The sequence below is a fragment of the Caloenas nicobarica genome, chromosome 4 (assembly GCF_036013445.1).
Source record: "Caloenas nicobarica isolate bCalNic1 chromosome 4, bCalNic1.hap1, whole genome shotgun sequence".
NCBI classification, from domain to species: domain Eukaryota; kingdom Metazoa; phylum Chordata; class Aves; order Columbiformes; family Columbidae; genus Caloenas; species Caloenas nicobarica.
The window spans coordinates 3,587,020-3,611,926 of record NC_088248.1 but is presented as its reverse complement, the minus strand read 5'-3'; the positions used below and the strand labels follow the sequence as shown (position 1 = coordinate 3,611,926).

At 44.7% G+C, this 24,907-nt stretch overlaps 1 protein-coding gene across 2 annotated transcripts in view; it reads left to right on the top strand.

Moving 5' to 3' along the window:
* UNC5C (unc-5 netrin receptor C) overlaps positions 1-14,594 on the top strand; it is a 230,607-nt gene extending 216,013 nt beyond the window's left edge. For both annotated transcript variants that reach the window (XM_065633582.1, XM_065633581.1), the window contains 6 exons: positions 4,260-4,428; positions 6,628-6,861; positions 11,287-11,436; positions 11,648-11,812; positions 14,067-14,245; positions 14,429-14,594. In XM_065633582.1, the coding sequence (XP_065489654.1) occupies positions 4,260-4,428; positions 6,628-6,861; positions 11,287-11,436; positions 11,648-11,812; positions 14,067-14,245; positions 14,429-14,594 (1,063 nt within the window). The remainder of the gene's footprint in view (positions 1-4,259; positions 4,429-6,627; positions 6,862-11,286; positions 11,437-11,647; positions 11,813-14,066; positions 14,246-14,428) is intronic.
* Positions 14,595-24,907: the final 10,313 nt, after the last annotated feature.

The window sequence follows — 24,907 nt, the reverse complement described above, 5'->3', positions numbered from 1 at the left end:
CTGCCGTCTGACAGCTATCTTAATTAATATGGTCTGGCTTATTACAGGGAGACAGTTTCGAATGAGTAATCCCAATAAACACACAAATTTGATTGTGAAGGGACCAGATATAGTGAATAAAAGTTTGTTTTCTTTCAAATAAAAGTTGACTGTTGTTGATAAGTGGTGCAGGATGGGACAATATCTAAAGATACCCGAAGACCTTTCGATTGATATTAGTGCCTTTTAATAGCAATGCTACATAGGGGATTGAGTTTTAGTCTCAGTCAGATCTTTGTAAAACAAAACGTCTCTTTTGCCTGCAGTGAAGTGACTTTGAAGTCATACAACTGAATGCCCAGTCTCGTCTAATAAGTTGTCCCAAGACTGCTGCAAGCTTAAAGTGAAGCACATGTGGATGGGGGCTTGGGGAGTTTGGATTTGGGGTTCTTTTTGGGATAACAGCCTAGAAGTAAGTTCTGGCCCACAGTTTGGAAAATGTCTGCTCATAGATTTTTCTGTTTTAGAGGAGGTAACTCCCTCGCTCTATATACTCCCTTGTGTCTGTATTTGTGCTGGGTCTCCTGCAATCTGTGACACAGAAATTGCAATACTTGGTCACAACGGGCGCTCGTCTAGGCAAGGATCCTGGCTTTGCTGCATCACCTGCTCCAGGAGAAGGAAGAAAATTACTTGTAATGAATGACTACACAATAACTTGTCTTCAGGGAAATTTGTTGTTTACTAATTCCATCAATTAGTGTTGAGGTTATGCCTCGAAGCAGAAAGATTAATATCTCTTGTATAATATATCTTGTCTACTGCATCTGTTTCTATTCTCATTAGCTATAGTAAGGTGTAATCCTTTTGCTTTAAAATGGAAATTAGAAACAGTGAGAAATAAGAAAAGATCTGTCAAGACACTTTTGTTCCCTTTTTTCTATCAGATGTCACAGGGTACCTCTCTGCTGTACGTGCCATTGCGTGGTTCAGCCTCATTCCTCCAGGTTTTAGCCGTTTATTTCTGAGATCTCGCTGCGGTCCCTCAACACCCTGCAGTCACGTTAGAGCTGGATAGGAAAGGGAATATCAGCTCAGCATACTCTGACATGCCTTGTCCCATACAGCCCCAGAAAGCAGATTTGCTTTTTGCTGCTGCGTCTCATTACAAGTTGACACCTGCTGTGTTGCAGTAAGCTCACCTGAGATCTTTTTTTTACTTTCATTGCTTTTCTTTGCTACTAAATAACTATGTTTGGAACTTATTTTGCTGCAGAAGAGTGAGCTGACATGCAATTAATAAGATTTTATTTTCTACACATATTTTTACCATCTCTGGATCAGTTGCATTATTTTCTGGCTCTCATTGTTACTTGCAATAATTTCTTATTTATTGTTATCTGTAAATTTAATGATGGTGTTGCTATTTACATTGCCTTCCACACTGTGAGTAGAAATCCTGACCTCCCAGTAGTCAGAGAGAAATTCAGCATTGACTTCAACAGACCTGGGATTTCGCCTATTCAGTGTTATTGACCCCTGTTTCACGCCACTCAAGAACTTCTCTGCAACTCGTTATATCTCAGTTTTTAAAGGCTTATCTCCATGGGGTGGATGGCGTAGAGTAGCTGGGATGGGTACCATTCAATAACTTTGGGGTGCCAAGCTCAGATGTGTGTCTGGTTGGCAACTGGGGATGCAAAGTCAACCACCCTCACAACTGGCCCATTTTTCTGCTCTTCACCCATCAGTCTGTCCTGTACCATAAATTATATCAATGATGCCTCATCCACTTGGCAATAAATCTTGTAAATTTGATGACGAAGATACTGTTTACCCGCTTGGGAGGAAAAATACTAAGCCTTGCTATTTTTTGCGTGTCTTTTGTGTGCTTGTATCCGCTTCCCATCTCACTCGCTGACTGTGCAGTCTGGAGCATCTCCCGATGTTGTATTCTGCATCATCCTTTATACTTTTGCTAATTGGACATAAAATATTGCAACACAGAATCATGCCCTCCATCAGAGTCCTAAGATTTAACAGCTAACAAAATTTTGTCACAGAGAAGTGACTAAACTTCATTTTATTTTGAGACAACTTCAGGCTGTGTGATTTATCAGTACCATATTATTTTAATGACCTCTTGCCTTTTTTAACTGCATGCATCAGTGCTCAGATTCTTGTTGATTTTAACTCATTTTTCACCTAAAAGACACCATATGATTTTTTTTTAATGGAAATCATTATATATTCCCTCCTGAATTCTTTTCGACTTATGGTTTTGTAATTCAGTCCAAAAATCTGTGAGAACTTGTATTTTTTTTCCTTCCTTCTTCACAGGTCAGTAGTCTTTTAGATGAAGTTAGACTGAATAGATGCTTAAGTCTATAGCTTGACATATCTGTAGTTTTCCAGACAAATATTGTAATTTTGAAAGATCTTTCTCATAAGACATTATGTTTTTTGAAATTTCTTGGATTAGACTGTAGGAGAGTGTTCAAATAACCATTAATGCACAAGGTAGATGACCATTAAAAACCAGCACTACTCTATCTGCTCTATTTGTACTGTTTGTTAGGCTAAAATAATTGGCACAACACATGATGGCTGTCCAGATTGTTATATTTTACATCTTTTTTGAAAGGCAGCTGTCACAGCTGTTTGTTTCCAGTCCATGACTTTCCAGAAACCATTGTTAAGTTGTGTAGTAAACTCATCAGTTAGTTTCCACAGATGCATATCATCTGGATTTACTTATTTGCATATATTTAAATTTTTCCATGCCGAACCTTTTTTTTTTCCCCTCAAACGTTATCAAAACCTCCCACAACATTTGTAGCAACAAGAGATGCTTATCAAAAGTGCCTTCATCCCACTTTGAAAAAAGATTTCTCAAAAGTTTTCCTGGCATTTTCTGCAGGATTAATGGATTATTCAGGGATAATTAATATGGGCAAGATTAGGATTTGCCTGTGGATAAATCTTTGCAATAGCGAGAATAGGTACAATAAATTGGATGTCAAAACAACTTTTGTCCCAGTTTTGCCTCCTTGAAAACTGAGTTTAGAGCAGCTTTTTTTTTTTTTTCTCTTTCTTTTGGTAAAGGCAAAGACTTGCAGAAATAAACAGTATTTAATGTTGTCTCAACTAGTTCCATTAAAACCAATCTGATTATAAAAACAAGTATTTGTAAATGCAACATGGAACTGAACCTTTAGATGGAGCAGAAGATGCGAGGTCCTGTGGGCAAATCTGGAGGTTAAGCACAGATCTCACTGAACACTTTTCATCTCCTGCTTGCTGGTTTTGGGGTTATGAATTTGTCTTCTGTATTATTTAGGGAGACGGCTGATGAGGCACATTCAGCTGTATTTGTCACACACCAGATGTTGGAATAGTTAAAGCCACTCATGCTTCCTCTGTTTTCAAGCTCCTCAGCAGTTGGTCTGAGATAACTTACTCATGCTCACACACACACTCTCATTTACAAACTATGCCGTATGCAATGTATCCTATATATTTATATTATTTCCCATATCTCCCATTCCTACTGACTGGTTGCAAGGGTGCTGGACGATACCTGTATTTTTAACTACGCAGCTCTGAGTAATCACCAGAAATCTTGGGCTTTGCGAGTGTGTTTTGCCCTCTGCACTATATCTGACCATCCCTTTGCCCTTTCTCCACCACCACCAGTGACACCTGCTCCCCACAGGCATATTTGCAATATCCATTCTAGTAGATCTGAATGCCTTTTAAGTAAAATGGAGCACCAGCGGGTTTGGTGACGACTCTGAACTCAAGCTGCACATCTCAGATGTGCTCTATACCACTTACAAGGTTTCAGATGTGCTCATTAGTTCATTCTCTTCCTCTGTTTTTCAATTTTCTCTGGCCAGTCAGGAAATAATTCTCACATGTGGTGCTTACAAGAGCCACTGTTCATTTTCGTATGCTGCTAAACAGCTGCCAAATGCAGGGAGGGAAATTCAGCCCCTGCGTACGGTCTGCAAGGATCCTTCAGAGTGAAGGGTGCTCAGCAAGCGTGGTCCATAATTTGCTGTCACCTAAACCTGCATTTTGACAAATGAGTGATAGGTGGCAAAAACCCCCACGTTTTGGGATTTGGGAAAAACAAACAAACAAACAAAAAAACCCACCCATTCTTTTCTTGCACAATGTTTTTAAGAGAAGGATTTTTTTTTTTTTTAAATTTTTACATATGCGAATGTACCTTTTTTGCCCTTTTTGACTCGTCTATCTTTTTGTCCCCTTGCCAGGCCGCCTGTAGAAGACAACCAAACCCTGCTGACCCCGGTGGTGAGCTGTGGCCCACCAGGAGCCCTGCTAACCCGGCCCGTCATTTTAACCATGCACCACTGCGCAGAACCCAACACGGAGGACTGGCAGATCCAGCTGAAGCACCAGGCTGCCCAGGGGCCGTGGGAGGTGGGGATCCTGAGCCCCAGCCCGTGTCCTGCCCACATGCAGGGCTCTCTGCTTGTCCTCTGGACCAGGATTTTCTGTATTTCAGATTTTCCGTATGGGAAGCGTGGCTGCTGTGGGCACCCTTTGACACCAAGTGTGTAAGCTGCCCAGTGCCCATGCAGAGATGCTGTCTTGGGAGAGTTTTAGTGCCTTCTAGTACTGGCTGTTTCCCACGAAACATAGCTTTTCCTCGCAGGATTCTGACGCTTGAGCTTTTGGTTGTGGCAGGATGTTTTGCTGAAGTCATGGGGAGAGAAGGAAAAGGCAAAATGGAAAAAAAAATGGCTAAAATTGAGGTCCAACTCAATTCTAGAAATAGGAAAATATTTTTAGATAATAGTTTTCACTCCCCTGGTTTATAGTTTATTTTCAAGAAAGTGAAAATACTGCTGCAAATGATCTCTTGCTTCAGCATCAAGACATTGGCCAGTTTAATAAAATGTATAGGCCTTATCTTTCTCTTCTTTTTCCCTCCTAAGATGTTGGTGGAGCACCACTTTGCTTCAGTTCCTGCAGCCTGGATCCAACCCTGCACCCTGTGAACTCGGGGAAGCTGCATGAGCATTTTTGGGCCATGCAGGACTGGTGGGAGCCTGGGGTGGTTCCTTGCTCAAAGTACAGCAGGAGGATGTCCCCGGGCAGGGTGGCAGAAGGATCTTCCACTGTAACTGGAGCATAAAGTGATGCTTTTGGCAAGGTTGGGCTGTCCTGGCGGAGCCCTCCTCTCCAGCTCCTAGATACCTGCTGCCATCAGTTTGGTCTCACATAATTAATTTGGCAAGGGCATTTTCTCCTACCAGTAGGTTTAATGAAGTTAAGGTGGCTTTTGAAGGCGGTTGGGCTAACAGCAGTGAGAGCACCATGTCCGGCATTGTCTTCGAAAGGCCCTGCCCGTGGCACTGGCTCTTCATCATGCTGGGAGGGAGCGTGCAGTGAACACGGGTCTGTCTCGCCAACTAATCTGCACCCCACCAGCCTGACTCTTGGCACCACACATATGTCCCTTATTTGTGTCTGTGCGCTATGGCACCTCTTCATTTTCTCTCCCGTCCTCCTCCTGCCCTTAACAGAGCAGTTGCTTCACCGGCCGTGCACACGCTGCTGCCAGCGCAGCCTCCGCAGCGCCCACCAGGTCCTTGGCCATCACACAGCGATCTCCTTCCGCCACCCAATTCTGGAGCATCTCCTCCAAGCTGAGCCTGCCGTGTGCTTGCACACACACGCACATGCACACCCCTGCAGCACCGCTCAGGGCTGGCACCAGTTGCTGGTGTGGCTGCAGGGGGGCAAAAGCGATGCCAAAATTCAGTTGAGCCCGCACTGCTCAGCTGCCAGATGTATAAGTTGTGCCGCAGACCTGCAGGCAGTGGGGGTGAAACAGATGAGTTGTGCTGAGCATCGCATGGTACGTGGCAGCTTTGCAAGAGGCAGCAGCCATCATCCACTCCCGCCTTTTCGTTTCTGCTCTCTCTCAAAACCATTCAAAGCACCTGGTGTTGTGTGCAGGATACTACACGCAGGGTTGAATGGAGAAATTAGCAGGGGAGCTGTTTTCCTTCACGCACAGGGTGAGGAGGTTGTTTGTGTTGAGCCTGTAGGTATTTTTTTCTTCACCCTGCAGTCTAGTCACGGAGGATTATTCCAATGAAGCAGCAGGAAATATTTCATGTAGATGTGGCCTTTGGCAATTGCAGAGGTTACTTCCCTTCCTTGTTTTTTTGTAACACCTTATTGTCATGCCTAGGAAGTGAAGGGCTGTTATTTTTTCAACACGCTTATGACCACTGATGTTTAATTGTGGTCACCAAATTATTAGTCTGCAATATCTTTTTCAATAAAGTATTTGTGTTATTTTTGTTATTTGCCTAACTCTACCCAGGCCTTTAAAAGTTGCTGCAGGACCCAGAGGAAAGAGTTACAAGTCCTAGGGGAGGGACGACAGGAAGATATTTCTACCACCATCATCACCACCAGCACCCCAGAGAAATCATCCCTTCCCTGCAGGAGAAAGCTGGAAACAGGAGTTTAAAATCTTGATTAATCTAAGATGCAAAGAGCAAGGACTTTGTGCATCATGCAGGCTTGAAAGGGGTATTGCTGTCTCAAAGGAGAGCAGCTTGGAGGGGTCAGAAGCTCTAACTTGGCCTCTTTCTGCCTTAGGACGTGGTGGTGGTCGGGGAGGAAAACTTCACCACTCCATGCTACATCCAGCTGGACTCAGAGGCCTGCCATATCCTGACAGAAACCCTCAGCACGTATGCCTTGGTGGGACAGTCCATCACCAAAGCAGCAGCCAAACGTCTCAAACTGGCCATCTTTGGACCGCTGTCCTGCTCTTCGCTGGAGTACAGCATCCGCGTCTACTGCCTCGACGACACGCAGGATGCCCTTAAGGTGCTTGTTGCTCTCTTGCTCACTATCCCTCTCCAGCTCTCACAGGACTGTGGTCATAGTGGTGACTAGACCCTCAGCTGTGTGTATTTCTGTTTCCTTGGTTATTTTTCTGATTAGAAGAGCTTGACAGCAAGCCACTGGTTTACAGTTTAACCCCACACACTGTAAGTTGTTCTTTGCATAGGGGTGTCACACTATTTTCCACCCACTGGTCTTTTTTTTCATTTGTTTACCTGTATCGTATCTTGAATCCTAAGATTTTTACATTATTAAAAGGCCGTAAGGTGCACAGGGCTTCATTCATTATTCATGTATTTTTGATGCTAAGTGCCAGCTCCCCAGAGATGGGGAAACATATAAATGCCTCTTTGTAAATAGCTGATAATGACAAAAGAAGCTTCTGGGCTGTTAATCACTGCCTGCTTTCATACTGCTTTATTACACCTCTTCGTGTGCAGTTTTTTGTGTTGGGAATTTGCAACTAAAATAAACCAAAGCTGTTGCTTTCTCTAACTATATAACCTTACTCTCACTGTGTAATCCTGGCATGCACACAAACACACACTCACTACATAGAGATGAACAGATAGATAACCATACTTCTTATTTCTCTTTATAATGTGTGTATTTATACAGATGTTATCTATAATACATGCACTCATGAAATATGTGTCTCCAACTGCACATGTAAGAATGGAGGTTGTTAAAAGGCGTGAGGTTTTTTTTCCTTTAATTGTAGCCAGTGCAACTTCCCAAATGCCTCTTTGCAGCGAAATGAGTTCAAAGCCTGACTCTAAGCAGAGTCATCCTGCTGCTGTATATGCTTTTGTTTCCTCAGCTCCGCATGGGAATTATTGGGATTCAAACCCACACACACTGGCTGGGAAATGTTTGCGTTTTTCAGAGCAGGGACTTCCACCGCTGTATGTAAGAAAGGCAGTAAAGTGTAAGGGTGCAAAGCAGGCATATCATGACCGCAGCATGGCTTTGTACGTACAGGGCTTCTGTCAATGTGTTGGTGTTACCAGGATTTTAGAAACAATTCTTTTTCCTGGTCTGATTTCCCTTTTGTTTTTTCCCTCTTAAAAATAAATAAATAAATGAATGAAGTGGAAAGGATCTTTTGTAGTAATCAAGCTTCAAAAGTCCTGACGGTTTTATGCCTGTGCTGCGGTAATACAATTTTCTACAGGTTTGTCAAGGCCTGAGGTAATAATAAGCGAGCTGGAATGGCCTTGGACAGGCAGCTAATGCAGTCAGAGCTGGGGGAATCCAATTAGGTGTTACTCAGGAGCTGCTGGTTTCTTTCTAATAGACTGCAGGGAGCATTGCGAGATAAAGTTAATCCGATTCGGTGTGATAGCAGAGGGTTCAGGAGCGGCGCTGAGCAACACGGAGGGGCCATCTTGCACCTGCGAAGCTGCAGCCAGTGTCTGGGAGAGGAGCAGGGCAGTCCCTGGGTTTCTGCCGCAGGCAGACCCCAGAGTGAGCTCGTAATTTGGGGAGGAAAGGTGAGCAAGGTCAGGCAGACCCCATCCCACTCGTACCTACTGCTTTATTACAGCAAAGTACATGCATTTTAATTTTCTTCTTTTTGGCACATCTACCCCAAGACTGGAAGGCCACCCATGGGGCTCAAGGGCCAGCTAACTGGTGGTTTACAGGAGGACAAGGACACATGCTTGCTGGCCACAAACTCTTATGGATGTGTCAATTGCATTTCTCTGGGAATGAAAAGTGGGGGAGAAGAGAAGGTTTCAGAAAGCTGAACCTATAAGAGCAAAGTAGCTGTAGATGAAAGGGTTGAGCACGGATCAGTGTGTACAAACTGCAACAGTGTTGTGTAGACTCAAACTATGACTATTTAGGTAGGAAAAAAAAAAAAGGTTGGGGTGTTTACCACGTGTTTTCACAACAGCTGGCACCCCAGCAACCGCAGCTGTGCTGGGAGGAGGTCGCTGGCACTGCCGTGTTGCTGAAGGGAAGGAATTCACCGGGCAACCACCGCGGGCTGTGTGGGACAAGGCGTGCAGATGGGGCCGGACCAGCAAGTGTGGAGCTGACAGTGATTTGGTTCCCGGGGACTCTGCACTGATGACACACACAGCATCCTCTGCCCCACAGTGTCCCGAGCTGCCCGGATGGGATGCTCACAAAAGAACTTTTTGGGGAAGGGCAAGGGTAGCTGTGAGCTCAAGCACTGGCCTCCTTCTTAAAAGCTCATTCCTGCACTTTGAGATGGATGCCCACACTGTTAGAAAAATTAGTAATACAATATCTATAAAGAAATCCAGCTGCTTTATTTTCATCTGTTTATTCACGTATGGCTTTGAAATAGAGGTATGTGAGCTCTGTGTGGTGGGGGGTGGGGGGACAGGTGCTGAGCAGCCAGATGTGCAGAAACAGCTGCCTCCCACACTGGGAGCAAGTGAATTATTTCAGGTTGTAGCAGAGTGGCATCCCCCAACCCACCTTGTGCTGTGCAGAAACTGTTCTCGGTTATTTCATGCATACTTTCCCCTCTAATGAAGAAAGGCAACAGCTTAGACTGAACGCTCTTGCTTGCTTGCACCCTGTTAATGAGGAAGCCTTTTCCAAATACAGGTTGTGGTGTCCTGGTGGTGCTGCTGATGGAACCGTGTCTTACACAGCTCCCTCTCCTAGGAAGAGCATGAGGGTGTAAGTCCCAGCTCACAGGAGAGGTGATGGCGAGGGTGGCCAGAGCCACCTCAGCATGGGGCAAGCAACGTGCAGCTCAGACTTCGGCTCAGGGGGGCATAGGGGTGCCAGCCAGCAGGATAAGCACTGCTCGAAATAAAATGCCTTATGGTTACAGCCAGTCTGCAGATTTGAAGGGCTATGCAAATCGTGGCTCCAAATTAATTCAAATTAATTAGCCGAGCGGCATGGGAGAAGCACAAGCTGCTCAGTGTCCTTCAGTTGGAGCACATAGAGGGGTTACCAAAAGTGGGATATTGAAACTAGACACACAAATCTGGTGGGTGGGACGGTGCAGCATCACACTACGATGTTTTTGCCCACAGCAATGCAGCTCCTGGAGCTGGTGCTGCTGGGGCGGGGGCACAAGCGGCCGATCGGCCCCCGCACCACACGTGTCTTAGAGGTGGCATCTGCAATTAGTCCACGCGGTGCCATGAGTTGTCTTCTTCCAGGGAGGTGATTTGGACGTAATGAAGATCTATAGTAATCAGATAATTGCTATTGATTGCTCTTTAGACATCTTGACGAGGTAATTAGGGGGCACTGGAAAGAAGCTGGAACTGATTCATTGGCATAACCTTAATCTAAAAGGTTTCTTGATTTTGTTTCTTTTCCTCTAATGGCTGATGAACTAACATCACTTTAGCTTCAGTATCTGCTAAGCGTGGGGCTCACCAGGGACAGAGGCTTTTCTTGTGTGTTAAGTAGATCCTGAACTGGATCACGAGCAGCTTGTGTTGTGCTTAGATGAAACAGAGGCTCCTCTACTTGGCCCGAAGTAGCATCCTGGTTGTGTGTGCCCATGTACTCCTTGAGTGTGCTCACTCTGTGCATAATTTGGCCACTTCAGACCAGATGTTTGGTTGGCTCTTCTAATTAAATATGACTGAGTTTGGCTGTGGTGGTTTCTAATGGGGCTCATGTAGGTGCCTTTGTACTTGCTTCTTTCATGTGGACTACAATTAGGCTGTTTGTAGGCAAAGATCCACAGTGGTCTCAATAGTTATTTTTACCTGTAGAAAATGCCAAGACCCTTGGCTTACTAGCTTTTAATTACAAGATCGATATTTCAGTAACCCTGAATGTATGTATTCAGAGGTACCAAATGCTCCATCACAATGTCTGGCTCTTGTTTTGATACCATCCTGCATGACAGTCTCAGTAGACATCTGCTCTTTCCTGTACTGCTCTGTCACGGAGCAGTTTGCTGGGAGGCTGCAAGCTGAAGGACCAACAGTATGCACAGGTCCCATATCAGCAGGACCTACACAAATAAGAGCTTCCAAAAGCAAAATATTAAAGCTACCATTAGATGTCCAGTTTGGTGAACAACAGAGAAGACTGATGTATTTCAGTATTCAAACTGTCTTTTTGCAAAGTCTTTGCATTCAATATAATTGCATGCAATTAAGCTTTCTGCTTATAGGATGTGTTAGAGAACACTGTGTCTCCCAAAGGAGGTATGACTGCCTGCATCCCTGCTGGGCTGCTGCTGTATGATGGGGGCAACGAGCTTATACTCAGATCCACAAGTCCAATTCCAGTTCACAGGGAAACACAAGACTGTACAATACCTCTGCCTCTTTTTTTTTCTGTATTATACAAGTTACAGCATCTACAGCAGTCAGTCTTGAGGACGCAGAAGACCAACGTGCTGTCTCGATGAAATCTGACTGCTTTCTTCTTGTTCTCACTACCCTGCAGGAGGTCCTCCAGCTGGAGCGGCAGATGGGTGGGCAGCTTTTGGAGGAACCCAAAGCTTTGCATTTTAAGGGAAGCACCCATAATCTCCGGCTGTCCATTCATGACATTGCCCACTCTCTCTGGAAGAGCAAACTGCTGGCTAAGTACCAGGTGAGCAGCACAAACCGTTCACATTGGATCCGAGCAGTGAGGTTTAACACAGAGGTGTTTAGAAAACACCCCGTGCCAAGCTGCAGTGCCATGGACTTTTTTTCCCAGAACCATCTTCAGTGACAGCAGCACGGAGCTCACAATCTCTGGTCAGCATCCACACCCTGGTCCTGCATCCCTCCCTCACTATACTATTTTTTTTTTCTTGCAGGAGATTCCCTTTTACCACATCTGGAGTGGATGCCAGAGGAACCTGCACTGCACCTTCACGCTGGAAAGGTTCAGCCTGAATACCCTGGAGCTGGTGTGCAAACTCTGTGTGCGGCAGGTCGAAGGAGAAGGGCAGATCTTCCAGCTCAACTGCTCTGTCTCAGAGGTAAATGACATCGGTGCATATCTCTAGCTGACTGCAGAAATACGGGAGGGCTGAGGAGGTATATCCTTTCCCGTTGCTACCTGCTTAGTGCTTCCCATTTTCCTCCTGACTGCTGGGATGGACAAAAGAGATGGATTAAGTTGTTGCTTTGTATCTTCTGTTGCATTTTCCCTTAGTTTCTCCCATCTGGAAGGGAACATCCCCCCTTCAGGGGAGGGTGAAGGGCAGCTGTTGTCTCCCTGCAAGTGCCACCTTTTTGTGTCTATGTGGAGGAGCTCTTTGCCTACCCAGTCCCTAACGCATCTCGCAAAGCACTGCATGGTCCTGTTTCCTGGAAGTCCATAAGGCCATCAGGCCCAGCATTTCCCTGGAGAGGGTGGAAAGAGAATAGGAGAATGTCATCCCCATATGTTCACATGAGCCACTTCACTCATTCCATGTAATAACTGCTGTACAAGAGGGAATATCAGATGTTCTAGTTGCAACAGGGTTTTCTCCTCAGATTTTGCTACTGCTACAAGTCCTGACTATTACCTTTGACATTTTTTTTTCTTTTGATGGCTGACATTTTCCAGTAGAAAAATGATCATAAGTTTTGGAACATCTTTGCTGATGCTACGCAGCACCTAAAGAATTTTCACCCCTTGGGGCAGTCAAGCTTAGGGCTGAGACCCAGCGACATGTTCAGGTGTGAAGTGGCATTGACTTCAGTGAATGTGCTGGTGGCTTTTGTGCCTGATACATTCAGCAGCTGTGAAGAGCCGGCTCTCGGGCAGCAATCACTGCTGGCTGACTTGGGGAAGGGCTGGGAAACCAAAGGCAAAAGTTACTTGTGCTGTAAAGCCCTAATGGTTTGCACCATTACCCATAACATCTGCTTGGTTATTGGGTGTAAAGTTACATATTCAGCTGGGGACTACACAGCATTAAAGACAGATGGTAAAACAAGTATCATCAACAATTATTGTAATAAGTACTGCATTGAGGTAATCTCTAATTTAACCTCACAGAGAAGAGAAAGAACTGAGAGTAACTTTAATGAAATGCAAGTATACACTATAATCATCTTCAGCTGCTTGTGTGTAATAGGGCCTGGTAATGGATTCAGAGAGAACAGGATAATATTCTTGTCTTGTGTTGTGATCCCATCCATCAGGGATGAATAGAAAGAGAGAATAATACCACTGTTATCAAGGTTGTCTGCTGCAAAATTGCTCCTCCTGGTTGACATGTTCCCGAGCCCAAGTGAGGGGCAGGAGGACCTTGGGCTGCTAAGGGCTGGCACACAGGGTTGTGTCAACTTCGTCACTCAAAAAAACCCACCGAACTTAAACTCTTCATTGCTGGATCTGCCCCTCTGCCTCTGTCACCCTGTGGTAAAAATACAGTAAGAGACTTTCCTGCATCCTCCCTTTACGGGCTTTCTTTTTTGTCCCCTGTAAAGGACGTAAAACTTCTGCAGATTAAACTGCCTTATTCTGGCTTTATACGGTGTCTTCCACTGGGACTTCAAAAAATACAGATGCAATGAGTGCCAAAACTTGCACATTTGTGAAGCGAGAGGAAGAGTGCGATAAAAGTCTCTCTCTTTTTATCTCCTGCTGTCGATCCTCACCCAAAAGAGCCCCAGAGCACGGCCACGGCTACCTGGGCTCCTTCTGCAGCAGCCCTGGGAAGGTCGTCTGTCTGCAATGCAAAAAAAATTTAAAGAGTGGAAGAGAATTAATTGGTGTGGATAAAAGAGTGGAGGCAAAAGAGGTTTGATTTGGAGAGCACCGGTGCTGCCAGAGGGATGTCAGCAGCGCGAGCCTGGTGCTGGCTCTGTTTGGCGTGGGGGGCTTGAAGGGGCTCCTGCTGGCCAAGTTGGGAAAGCCCAGTTCTGCCCTAGTAGTACCAATTTGCTCTAACACGTGTCGAAGTGCCTAATCTTTCATTATTTCAGTAAGTGATTAATAAAGCTGGGCTCAATTTTGTCCAGCCTTAGTAGTCTTCACCCTCAAAAAAAAAAAAAAAAATCTGCTGTCTACCTGGAGTTGTTTATAAATATTTCTCTTTTTCAGCTTGATTAGCAGAGGGCTGCTCCCCTCTAACGCAAATAAAAGCACTGATTCTCAGAGGACAAACATCTACAATCGTCCCTGCACTCAGTAACAAAACTGCTGGTTTTGTTTGTTTGGGGTTTTGTTGGTGTTGGTTGGTTTGGGTTGTTTGTTTAATATCTTGTTTGTTTGTTTTTCTTTCTTTCCGACCTCAGGAACCTACCGGCATCGATTTCCCTCCCATGGACTCCGCAGACACCGTCACCACCATAGTAGGGCCCAGCGCTTTCAGCATCCCCCTCCCCATCAGGCAGAAGCTGTGCAGCAGCCTGGACGCGCCCCAGACCAGGGGCCACGACTGGAGGATGCTGGCCCACAAACTCAAACTGGACAGGTGAGCGGGGCTGCCTACGCGTGCTTGGCCGTGCAAAAGGGTCCTGGGGAAGATGAGTGACAGCAGATGTGTCTACAGACTGGTCAGACTGACTGGAGAGATGCGTACTTTGACAACACCAGCGATGGGCATGGGCTGAAATCGTACAACTTGTATAGCAAGTGTCCTTTTGGCTTGTTGCAGGTACCTAAATTATTTTGCTACGAAATCCAGCCCCACCGGGGTGATCCTGGATCTCTGGGAAGCCCAGAATTTCCCTGACGGTAACCTGAGCATGCTGGCAGCGGTTCTTGAAGAAATGGGAAGACATGAAACTGTTGTTTCTTTGGCAGCAGAAGGAAATTACTGATGCAGCCTTGGCGTGAACAGGAAGGACAGACACAGGGAGCGGTAATGCCCTGTTATTTCAAACAAGAATTGAAATGAAAACCCAGACCAATGAGTTACACAAGAGACATTTCAGAGAAGAAAGCAAACAAACAGACAAAAAATATCCAGCCCTGACCTTCACGTGTGCTCTCCTTGTACATTACCACAGGATCTAAAAGAAATCCTGCAAAGTTGTACCTTGAAAATATAAATCAACCTAATGTTCCTCTCGGCTTGGCTGTACACTGCTTGGTACAGGATTTTACAGTTTCCTAGGAAACGCTTTTTATTGCTATCCAGATATATGGATAAACTTTCTTAACAATCCCAGTTTCTACGGATGTTGTTTACATCAAATTCTGGACAGGGGTAAGGAGACTGTCCATGGCTCTTTATATATTTTCTTTAAAGCCATTCTAGACAAGGGTATGGACAGTTGGTTGTGGCTATTTCAGCTTATTGGTTTCTGATGAATTCAGATTTTGGCTACAATTCTGCACATCGATTGTTTCACAATGATGCTCCTGTCATAGTTCTGTTTCCTAGACCTACATGTGAAAAAAAAAAAAAAAAAAAATCAGACTTTAAGAGGTGTGCATCTGGAAAGCAGGTACTCTGGGTGCTAAGCAGGAACACACGTAACATCCCCTTCCTTCCCCGAGGCAGTCCCGTGGAGCCTGTGTGGAGAATAGCTGTAGTACAGTGGGGAATCTAAGACTGGAGATAATTTTCAATTCACAATGTAACGACACCCTTCCCACCCCTTTGCGATATGAGTGTTTAGGGGAGGTAAAAAAGAGAAACCCACAATAAAATAAAAAAGAGAAGTTGCTATGATAATTATTTACTAATTAGTATCTAGTGCAAGAATGATAATTATAATTATTATTATTACCATTATTACTTTATTTCTATTTTTGTCAGCAGCAGAATGAATTATTCCTGTTTTTATGGAACCCGTTGTCCCCTTCCTGAAGGTCTTCTAAGACATGTCCCTCTCTATGCTGTCTGTTCTTCCCTTCTCCAGCCATCGCACTCTTCCTCCGAAGTCCTCTGCTAGCCCACAGGGGCTGCTCAGCTCGTGTTAGCCTTGCTGTGCTTCGTGCCCAATGCAAAGGTCTTAGAAACTGGTGATGCTCTGCTGATGTCACTGATCTGCATCCGCAAAGGATCCAACCCAGCACCCCTTCCTGGGATGGTCTGCAGCACCTCGGTGCCTCCAGGTTGCTCCAAGCAGCAATTGTAGCCCGGGGTGGCTGCGAACCAGTGACAGCCTCCCAGTCCAAACCCATGTAGCCCGCTGGTTTGGGGAACCTGTGGAGGCACTGATGTTGACCACCTGATTGGTGCATCCAAGGTGCACCACCATATGTCTTGCTTTGCTTTGCAGCTCCCGTTATCTTCCCATGGAGCTGCAGGTACTTTCTTACCGAACCTGCCTCCTCCCGTAATGTTCGTAGCGGTCAGGGCTGCTGGGGGTCACCTGCTGGGTCATTTCTGGGTGAGATGCGCTTGGTGGATCTCTGCTGCTCTTCCCAAGCGTGCTGCAGCCAGGGAAGCCTCTGCTGCATGGACCAGGGTAGGGCACAGACTGGTGAAGCCGAAATCCCGGCTCCCTCCGCCGCCGCCCGGTCCTCGCTGGCTGACCGGGGGGACGTTTGTCCCTCTTGGCCGCTGCAAACAGGTGAATTTGGGAACTTGGCAAAAGGAGCAAACGCTTGCTTTTTTGGTTGTCACTGCAAACCGATTTCAGTTTCTGCTCAGTGAAAAGACTGACTCTTTGGCACAAGTCAGCACATAGGATTGCAGTAGTTTTACTGCCAGGCTTGTCTGTCTTCTACATCTGGTGCAAAAAAACCACCTTTTTTCCCCCGTCCATCCACTTCAGGTTTCCAGCCAGGTCCTGGTTATTGCTGTTGTGCACACAAATGCCCCCGCCCACACTCATATTCCTGCTCCATGTGTTTCCTTGTTGGCTTGTTTTCCTTTGTGTTATTGTTTGGGGTTTTTTTTTTCCCCCAAGGCTTTCCAGATTGCACCTTTAAAGGTAACTTTGAAAATGTCATTGGTCAAAATGAAAGGAAAATTTCATCTGACCTTTTTCCCATTTGACATTTTCATAGGCTTGGGAGTTTTTGTTTTAAATTTTAAGCTCCCTGACACCAGCAGGGTTTTAATTGACTGCTGGGCAGTGATCACCAAGCGGTCCCTTCCTTGTAAGAGGTAACTTGGCAGTTTGCAAACCAACATTTCAGGCAAAACAGGAGACTAGAGGACATACATTTTAACCTTCAACATCTGTCTGCATTTTGCCTACGCAAGCCCCACCTTCTCTGAATGCTGAGATGCCAAGGGCATCCTTTCCACAACCAACCATCTTCTTTTTCACTTTGGGTGTCTAATGCAGCCCATTGCAATGCTAACGGAAATTTTGCTTTCAACTTCAGGAGGCTTCAACTGGGGCTTCCAGCACTGCCCTTCTTCGTACATAATTTTACTCACCATGAAACTCTGAAATGGCTCTTAAACGATAGGTCTCAGCTTTTTCCCTTCCTGTTCCATCTTCAGGTGTAGGCAGCTGTATTTGTTTGTGCTGCTCCACCTTTCCCACACATCCTTCTTGCTGACTTCTCTTTCAAAGCGAGCGCATAAGCTGAACTGTCCTTCAGCCCCTTGTCCCCTTGGGCTCAGTCTTTGTCAGCCGATGCCAGGACTCCCTGGTACTCCCAGCTCCAGGCTTTTGCTAGGTGGGCAGCCTGTACACCCTTCTCACAGGGGCTTTGCCAGAAAGTGTCTCATAGTTGTCTCTATCACTATGAGTTGATGCTCCTTTTGCCACCTCTCTGACCTACTCCCCAACGCCTGCTTCAAGAAAAACAGAGGAGCAACTTTCTTAAAATATTTTAGGGCATTTTCCATCTAGAACATCCTGGTAAATGGAAGTTGTTGAGAGGAAAAGGCACGCTCTGGTTAAGAGGAGCACCCACAGAGGTAGATGGCCTTCAAGAACATCACTAGGACAGCAGTGTTGCCATCCCCAGGAGGCAGAGCTGCTCTTCTTTCAGCCCAACTGCTCAAAAACCTTCTCTCTCTCACTGCAATCACAGGCTGGATGGTTTCTCCATCCCCTTTTGCCAGGTCCCACTATGGTTCCGTGCAAGCTGCCCCAGCCCTGCAGGGCATGGAGAAGGTACTGGGGACAGGGACGGGGACGTTTCCTTTGCAGAGCCACACTCGTCCCAGCAGCTTCATGCTCCTGCGTTGCTGCTGCTTGTGCAGCTCCCACCTCACTTGACGCTCCTCCTGCTTTAATTTTGCTCAGTTTTTTTCTTTATTCCAGGGGTACTGAATTCGCAGGATATGTGGCTGGGGAAAGGGCTCCAGGCCAAACTGGTGGTGGGCACCCCCCAGCATCCCCATCCTGCTGCCCCGAGGAGGTAGGGTGGGAAGCAAAGGCGGCCAAAACCGCTCGGGTTATTATTTTTGGTGGCAGAAAAAGCAGCAGCGGTGGCTCTGCCTGGACTGCATGGACACAGTGCCATCTCGTGGGGCTGAGCCCCAGCTCCAACACGCCACTGCTGCATCCCGTAGCATCACTCAGCCAAAGGCTTTCCCATGGGGCAGCTCTTGAAAATGGCAAATAAGCCTGGCAGACAACTGACTCTTAAGAGTTATTGTAAAATTTTATGTCAGGTAAGCATATCTACTCTAAAAAAAAAAAAAAAAAAAAAGGCTGCAGGCTTCTTATCCCTCAGTTATTACTACTTTTTTAAATGCTTATCCTTTTAGTTGTCCACCTTCGACTATGCGCTGTAGCAGTTTTACTGCTCTTCACACCATCTCTTCATTACATGTTGATTGCTAACGCTATAAATAATATATATTATATAAATATATATAAAATATCTACTGACTTCAAGGAAAATCTTTAATTTTAACACTATGGGAGGCAGGTCTTTTCACCTGATTTTTTTTCTTCAGTTCCTCTTGTGTCCTTGTAAAGGTGGCCGTCATTGTATAGGGTAGGTTTGGGTTGGGTTTTTTTTTCCTACTTTTCAGCACTGTTTAACTGAATCTCAAAAGTTCTGAGGCAATGAGCATCTCATGAGTCAAGATTTGCTTCCATGGGAAACTGAGGCTTTTTTCTTTTTTTTTTTTTTTGTATCGCTGGCAGAAATGCAGATACGTGTTAGACATGTTGGAGCCTGGGATGCCCACAGAGCAAAATATGTCTGTTCCTTGGGTTTCGTGACATTTCTGTTTCTTACATATAGAATAAATGTATTTACATGCTTTAAGCCTGTCACTGTGGACAGCATCCTAATGTCTTGTACCGCTACCTACAACGGCTTCTTTTCGATTCTCCTTTTCTTCTTGTTTTGGGGTATATGGGGAAGGGAGGGGGGTGCCCTTAGACCATTGTATGCTCTAGCCAAGTAGTTACAACAGCTCTGAGGTTAATTTTAAGCAAGAGGATACTGTTGAGGTTGGTTGTGTTTGGGGGATTTTTGGTTGGTTGGTTGGTTTTGGGTTTTTTATTTTGGTTTTGGTTTTTTTGTAGTTGGTTGGTTGGTTGGTTTGTTTGTTTTGTCTTTTTCTTAGTCTTGTGTCTAGGGCACTTTGTAAACTACCTTACTGAGTGTTCAGAATTCTTTACAGGTATTTCTTTGGCTCTCATCAGGCCACGAAGTAACTTGTTTGCAGACTGGCTTTCTTAGTATCAGGTGGTGCAAAGATGCAAGTGGTTTGTGAATGAAAAACCAAACCTTTGGCCCTTCTCCTGCAAGGACTCCAATGAGGTATTGACATTCACTCACCACCACGATCCATTCCTAGCTTGTGTGTGAAACGTTGAGTTCATAAAATGAGCTACACTGCAGATTTGTTAATCCTGAAGTGTGTATCTTGGACATCCTTTGAAGTGGGAATTTAACAGAAATGTAAAGTGTATATATATATACACACATACAGACAGACAGGAGAAAATAAGGACATCTACTGCTGGAGACTTTTAGCTTCGATGTTAGTTGTGGACATCCTCTTATGACCAACTTTTGCTTGGGAAGATGAAGGTCAAAATTCAGTGCTGTATCATCACTGCAAGGTCAAATAGGCAGCATGTGAAGAGCAAGGAACTAGAGTTGGACTTGAACCAAAGCCACAGAAATGAGTCCTCAAGTTTAGTAGGTCAAGCTCCTTGCTTAAAACAGGAGCATTTAGTTTATTTACTTACTTGTCCTTTAAGCCTGTCACCTGCTCCCTGTAATCTGAAAATCCCTTTATCTGAAAGCCCTTTGACAAGCTCTGCCTGTACAAAAACACAATGATAATCCAGAATTCCCACAAACCTCCATCACTGAATAGGTATTTTACATTTTCTTTGACGGTGGTTAAATATATTTAATGGTGGTTCTACAAAGGAATTAATTGCTATGTGTGCTGTGCCCTGGGCCTGTCCTTTTCTCTAAAAGCATCCCGTGCCACGGCACGCGAGGAACCGCTGGACGCCTGTGGCAAAGAGGGGTGTCACCAGGCAGGGTCCCCCCGCAGGGGTGAGGTGGCACCCGGGGCTCCAGCTGTTGCCTTGCAGCTGGCGGGACAATAACCCTTCAATGAGAAACACTCCCACAGCCTCCCAGAGCTTCTTCGGCTGCTGCCAGCTGGCTCTTGCTACAGCTTGCCAGTAAATTTGGGAGCTTAAACAGTATGAATAAAAAGCAAAATCAGTCTGGATAGTAAACAGAATTAGAAAGAAGGGGAAGCAAAACACACTCCTCCCATAGATCTTGCAAGGCACTTTGCAAAAATGCCCCTCAGTGTTAACCTACCAATGTTAACCTAGTTAACATTAAGCGAGTCAATAACCTACTTTGAAGCAGGGTGTTTTAACACAGCTGAGACACAGAAGTTATGGCATTACTGTTTCTGGCACATCTGTGTGGTGGACTTTTTTGCTAACATGTTGTCAATGTTGAAAAGTTAAGAAAATTTTTTTAAAAAAGAGATTGAAGATGGTACCTTTAGTACCTTTCTAAAGCAAAGAAGAAGGGCCCATAGGAAATGAAACATCTGTGTGAACCGGGCCGAGAGGGTTTGTTGCATTCCTCCCTCCTCTTCCCATGTGTCAGCTCTACCAGGGTTTGTGGGATTCATTTTCTTTGCTATTCAGATCTGGAGAACTCTTTTGGTTTTTATTTCCCCATTGCTGTATCTTCTATGCAATTCCTTTTATAAAAGATGACTTACTACCAGAGAAGTGCTAGCCATTGCATTATTTGTATTGCTGTACAGTGGAGGTGTGGTTTACTAGTTCTGAGTGTGCCTCTTACCCCTCTCCCTTTTTCTCCTTCCCTCTGTTTGTAAATGCCTGCATTTATTCTGTCAGCCTGACATGTAAAAAGTGTAAGAAAGAATTTTTAAACAGGTAATAAATTATATTTATAAGCAACTGGAAAAAAAAAGATACCACTATCTTGTGTTCAATTGTTTAGTTCCTGGAAGTTTGAAAGGGAAGAGGAATATTTTCTTTATTTTCTTTTAGAAAAAAAAAAAATCTGCAAAAAAAAAATGTATCTGCGCATAAGAACTCCTCATGACATAGTCTCTCTCATGAGATACCATCCATGATATCCACATGTCCATGCAGGCTGTTTCATTGCACTTCACAAATCCTCTCCCTCCCCGTGGGGTTTTACCCCCGCAGCTACAGGAGGATTCACCCCGGACAGTTTTCCTGGGGTTTGCGTTTCATGGCCGCAGCCAAAGATGGAGAAAAGGCTGTTCTCCCTGAGTCCTGCGACACTACCAGCTCCTTTAACACTCCCCACCTTTAGCACCATGGAGGGAGAACTGTTCATTTTTTTTAATTTGATGATTATCCTCTCTGTAATAGGAAGAGGCAGATTATGTACGAAAGAGAACTTGGAGCTATGACACGAAGAGGAGATCTGCATCCCAGGGGACAGGAGGCATAAGTCCTTCAATGGTAACTCTGGCCACCATGTGGTCCTGCAGCTAGAGCTGGGCTGCAGGCAGGGCTGGTTTCTGCAAAATTAAGATGCCCACTTTGGACACAGTCTCTGCTTTTACGTTTCCTGGTGCCTGTCTGCCTTTCCCTTTGCATACCTGGCTTTCACAGGAGACAAGCTCTTTTCTGTCCATCCCGCTATTCTCACACTATCCACATGTACCACCGAACTCGAGTTTCCCTCGGTTTCTGACGCCCCCGTGGGTCGGGTCTGCCACAGCCTGCAGTCTGCATTGGCAAAGAAGTTCCCTCCTTATCTCCAGGGACTTTTCCCTCAGGTACCTGACCTCTAAGTATTTTTCCTGAGTCTCCAGAAGTGTCTGCTATGATGTTTCTGCATTTGAAGGTGGGACTGCAACTCTCATTCCATGTGTTTCGTGAGGAAGCCAAGCTCGAGTTTTAGCAGGAAACAGTCGTGTGACTCTTCCTTGAATGGAAGTGAAACAGTCCCGGAATCGCCTGCAGCTGCAGAAGATGCAGGTAGCTAAAACCAAGGCTACACAGTACCCATGTACCATCTAGCAAGGTGGAGAGGAAAGAAAATGAGTACAGAGCCTAGGACTGCCCCAAAAAGCCTAGAAAGTTAGGGGGGAAAGCAAGCAGGACAGGAGGAATAGCTGCAGAAACACCGATCTCGGCAACACGCTGGAGAACGTGCAGCCCAGATGGGCCACGTCTTCAGCATCGTGCAGCCAAGGGGGGCAGAAACAGCCCCAAAACTATGATAACAGTGATACACCAGCGAGAACATGCAGCTTTACCACTCGGATATAGCCCGGCCGAGGGACTGCGGAGATGCTGTGACACTCCACCGCTGAGCACAGATGGCCTGGGGCAAAGCAGGAGGGCTGCAGGGGCTGTGGCAGTCAGCAACAAGACACAGCTCCAGGGAAAAACGCTGTTTACACGCTTGTCTAAAAGTAACTAGCAAGGTAATTACACGTTAGGAAACACCGAGCTGAATGCTTCATGCTGAAACTGCAGAACAGGAGGGAGCTCAGGCCGTAAATGCAAATACGTACAAATATCTCTGTGTATGTACACAGCTCCCCAGCATTAAGCAATGCCTCATTTCAGCTGATGCGGTGTATGTAGGCTGCAACTTTTTTCTCCTGAAGCACGGGGCTGGCAAATCTAGTTCAGCCTGTGCACAGATTGCCGCCTGTGCCTCTCGTGCTATTATAAATAGTAGTCGCAATTCACAAAGATGTGGGGGAAAGAAGGGCGGACGCTTCACAAAAATATTATGTGAATGCCAGATTTCTGTGGATTTACATAATCAGCCACAAAATGGGAGTGACTGCTTTATTAGTGATAACACTATTTTAATTACTATTTCCCTCTTCACTGAGTTGTGAAAAGGGTGATGATTTTCTGTGCCAGGGGAAACATATGGAATATCTTGCTGTTTACTTGTTTGCTCAGAGGAAAAAAATCTTACAAAAAAAGGCATAGTCAAAATAATCTGACCAGTGAAATGAAAGCTAAAGGTGGCACCTTTCAAGCACATGAAAAGCTAATAGAAGTAAAAGCAATCTCTTTCATAGGGAGGTGGAAAAAATTTTATTTGGGGGAATGTTAAAACAACCATATACAATTAGAACAAATACAGCGTAACAGTTTGTTCCTCAGGTTTTTAATTACAGTATTTACAGGTTTAGTAAGGCACTGGTTCTCAAAAAAGAACACAAATTGATTTCTTAGTCTTTACATTGTCAACCTTTCCTTTAACAGAAATAACTTTGTGCTAGAGAAAGGACAGCAGTTGCTAGATGGCATATCTCTTCCTTTTGGGGTAGGCTTTTTTTTCCTTCTTTGTCCACTTAACTGTGCCGTCTTATCTATGCCAATAAGTCACTAAACTAAACTTCCTTCAGTGATTTACATTTGAAAACTGTATTTCCAGACCCACAGGCGCTGAAGCCGCAATTATCTCCACCACTGACTTCCACACCCTCATCAACATGCACTGTGAAACCACCAAAATCTGGAATTGACATTAAAAGGCCACACCTGGCAAAATAAATGTACTAACCTGTTATCACCGTACGTGCTGACACCATAATAATTACACATTGAGTGTTGCAGAAAACTAACCATTCAGGCGGTAACTCGAATGTCACAGTACGAGAACAAACTACTTCTGAGCTTGCCTTAGGCTGTTTTCTAGCCTTAAGAATATCCCTTTACAATCTCATCGATGACAGTGGGTAGGAAATTTGAGAGCAAAATCTGGCTTTTCAGGTCTTGGGAGAAAATGGGCAGGCACTGGTTATACAACTGCAGACCCTTTGCTTTCTCAGAGTGTGTCTCGTTATATATATATATATATATATTTATTTTCTTATATAGCACCGTTGCAGTGATTTGTCATTTATGCATTTTCATAAATAAATATTATGTTTTATTTAGTGCTTTATCATCTGTAATAGCTTACTCTTAATCCACATACTGGAGTTATTCCAGACTCCCAACTGAATATATATATATATATTCATATATATATATCTATCTAAAACACATAAACTTGAACATTTAACATACACACTTTATGTAACCTATCAACCAGTATCTTAGGATCTCTTTCTTTTGGACCAAAGAAAAGTAAGACTTGTTCAGAAAAACAGGCAATGGCCCTTTCTGTCCTGTCTGCCAGCTGGCAAAACACCTTCTGAAACATTTCTGGGGAAAGCCGTCATAGTATTAAAAAACTAAACCAAACAAACAAAACACAAACCACCTATTTGTGGAAAGTAGATGTGAAATGCATCTGCTGTGCGACTGCTTACCCGGTCCCATCCTCTTCATCAGAGCCGAGAAACCCCAGTTTGCATCCTGCTAACTCTCTGAAATCTTCTTTTTGTATTGCTCGGTATTTTTGAGTGCAGAGAGGGAAACTGCACTGCATAAAAAGCCCTCTAATTAATGAAAATCCTCTTTTTAACACCTATAGCCATGGAGGTCTTGCTGGTTCTCATGAACCTGCGCATTTTTTTCTGTTACCTTGAAAGCACAAAATAGTAATTTTTCCAGCTAGAAATACCTTCAGGGAGCCATGAAGTTAAACCCCAATTATATGCCTATCTATCTACCACAAATCAATCAGTTTCGTCCAAAAATGGAAAAAAGAAGTATTACAGAAATGCTGCGGCTAAATCCAGCATGGCAATTATTTCAGTCCTGAAATAGGCTTAGCATAATTAAAGCAGCATTTGTAAGGACTTTTAGTTCAAAATTAAACTGAACATCACCTAGTAAAATAGGAC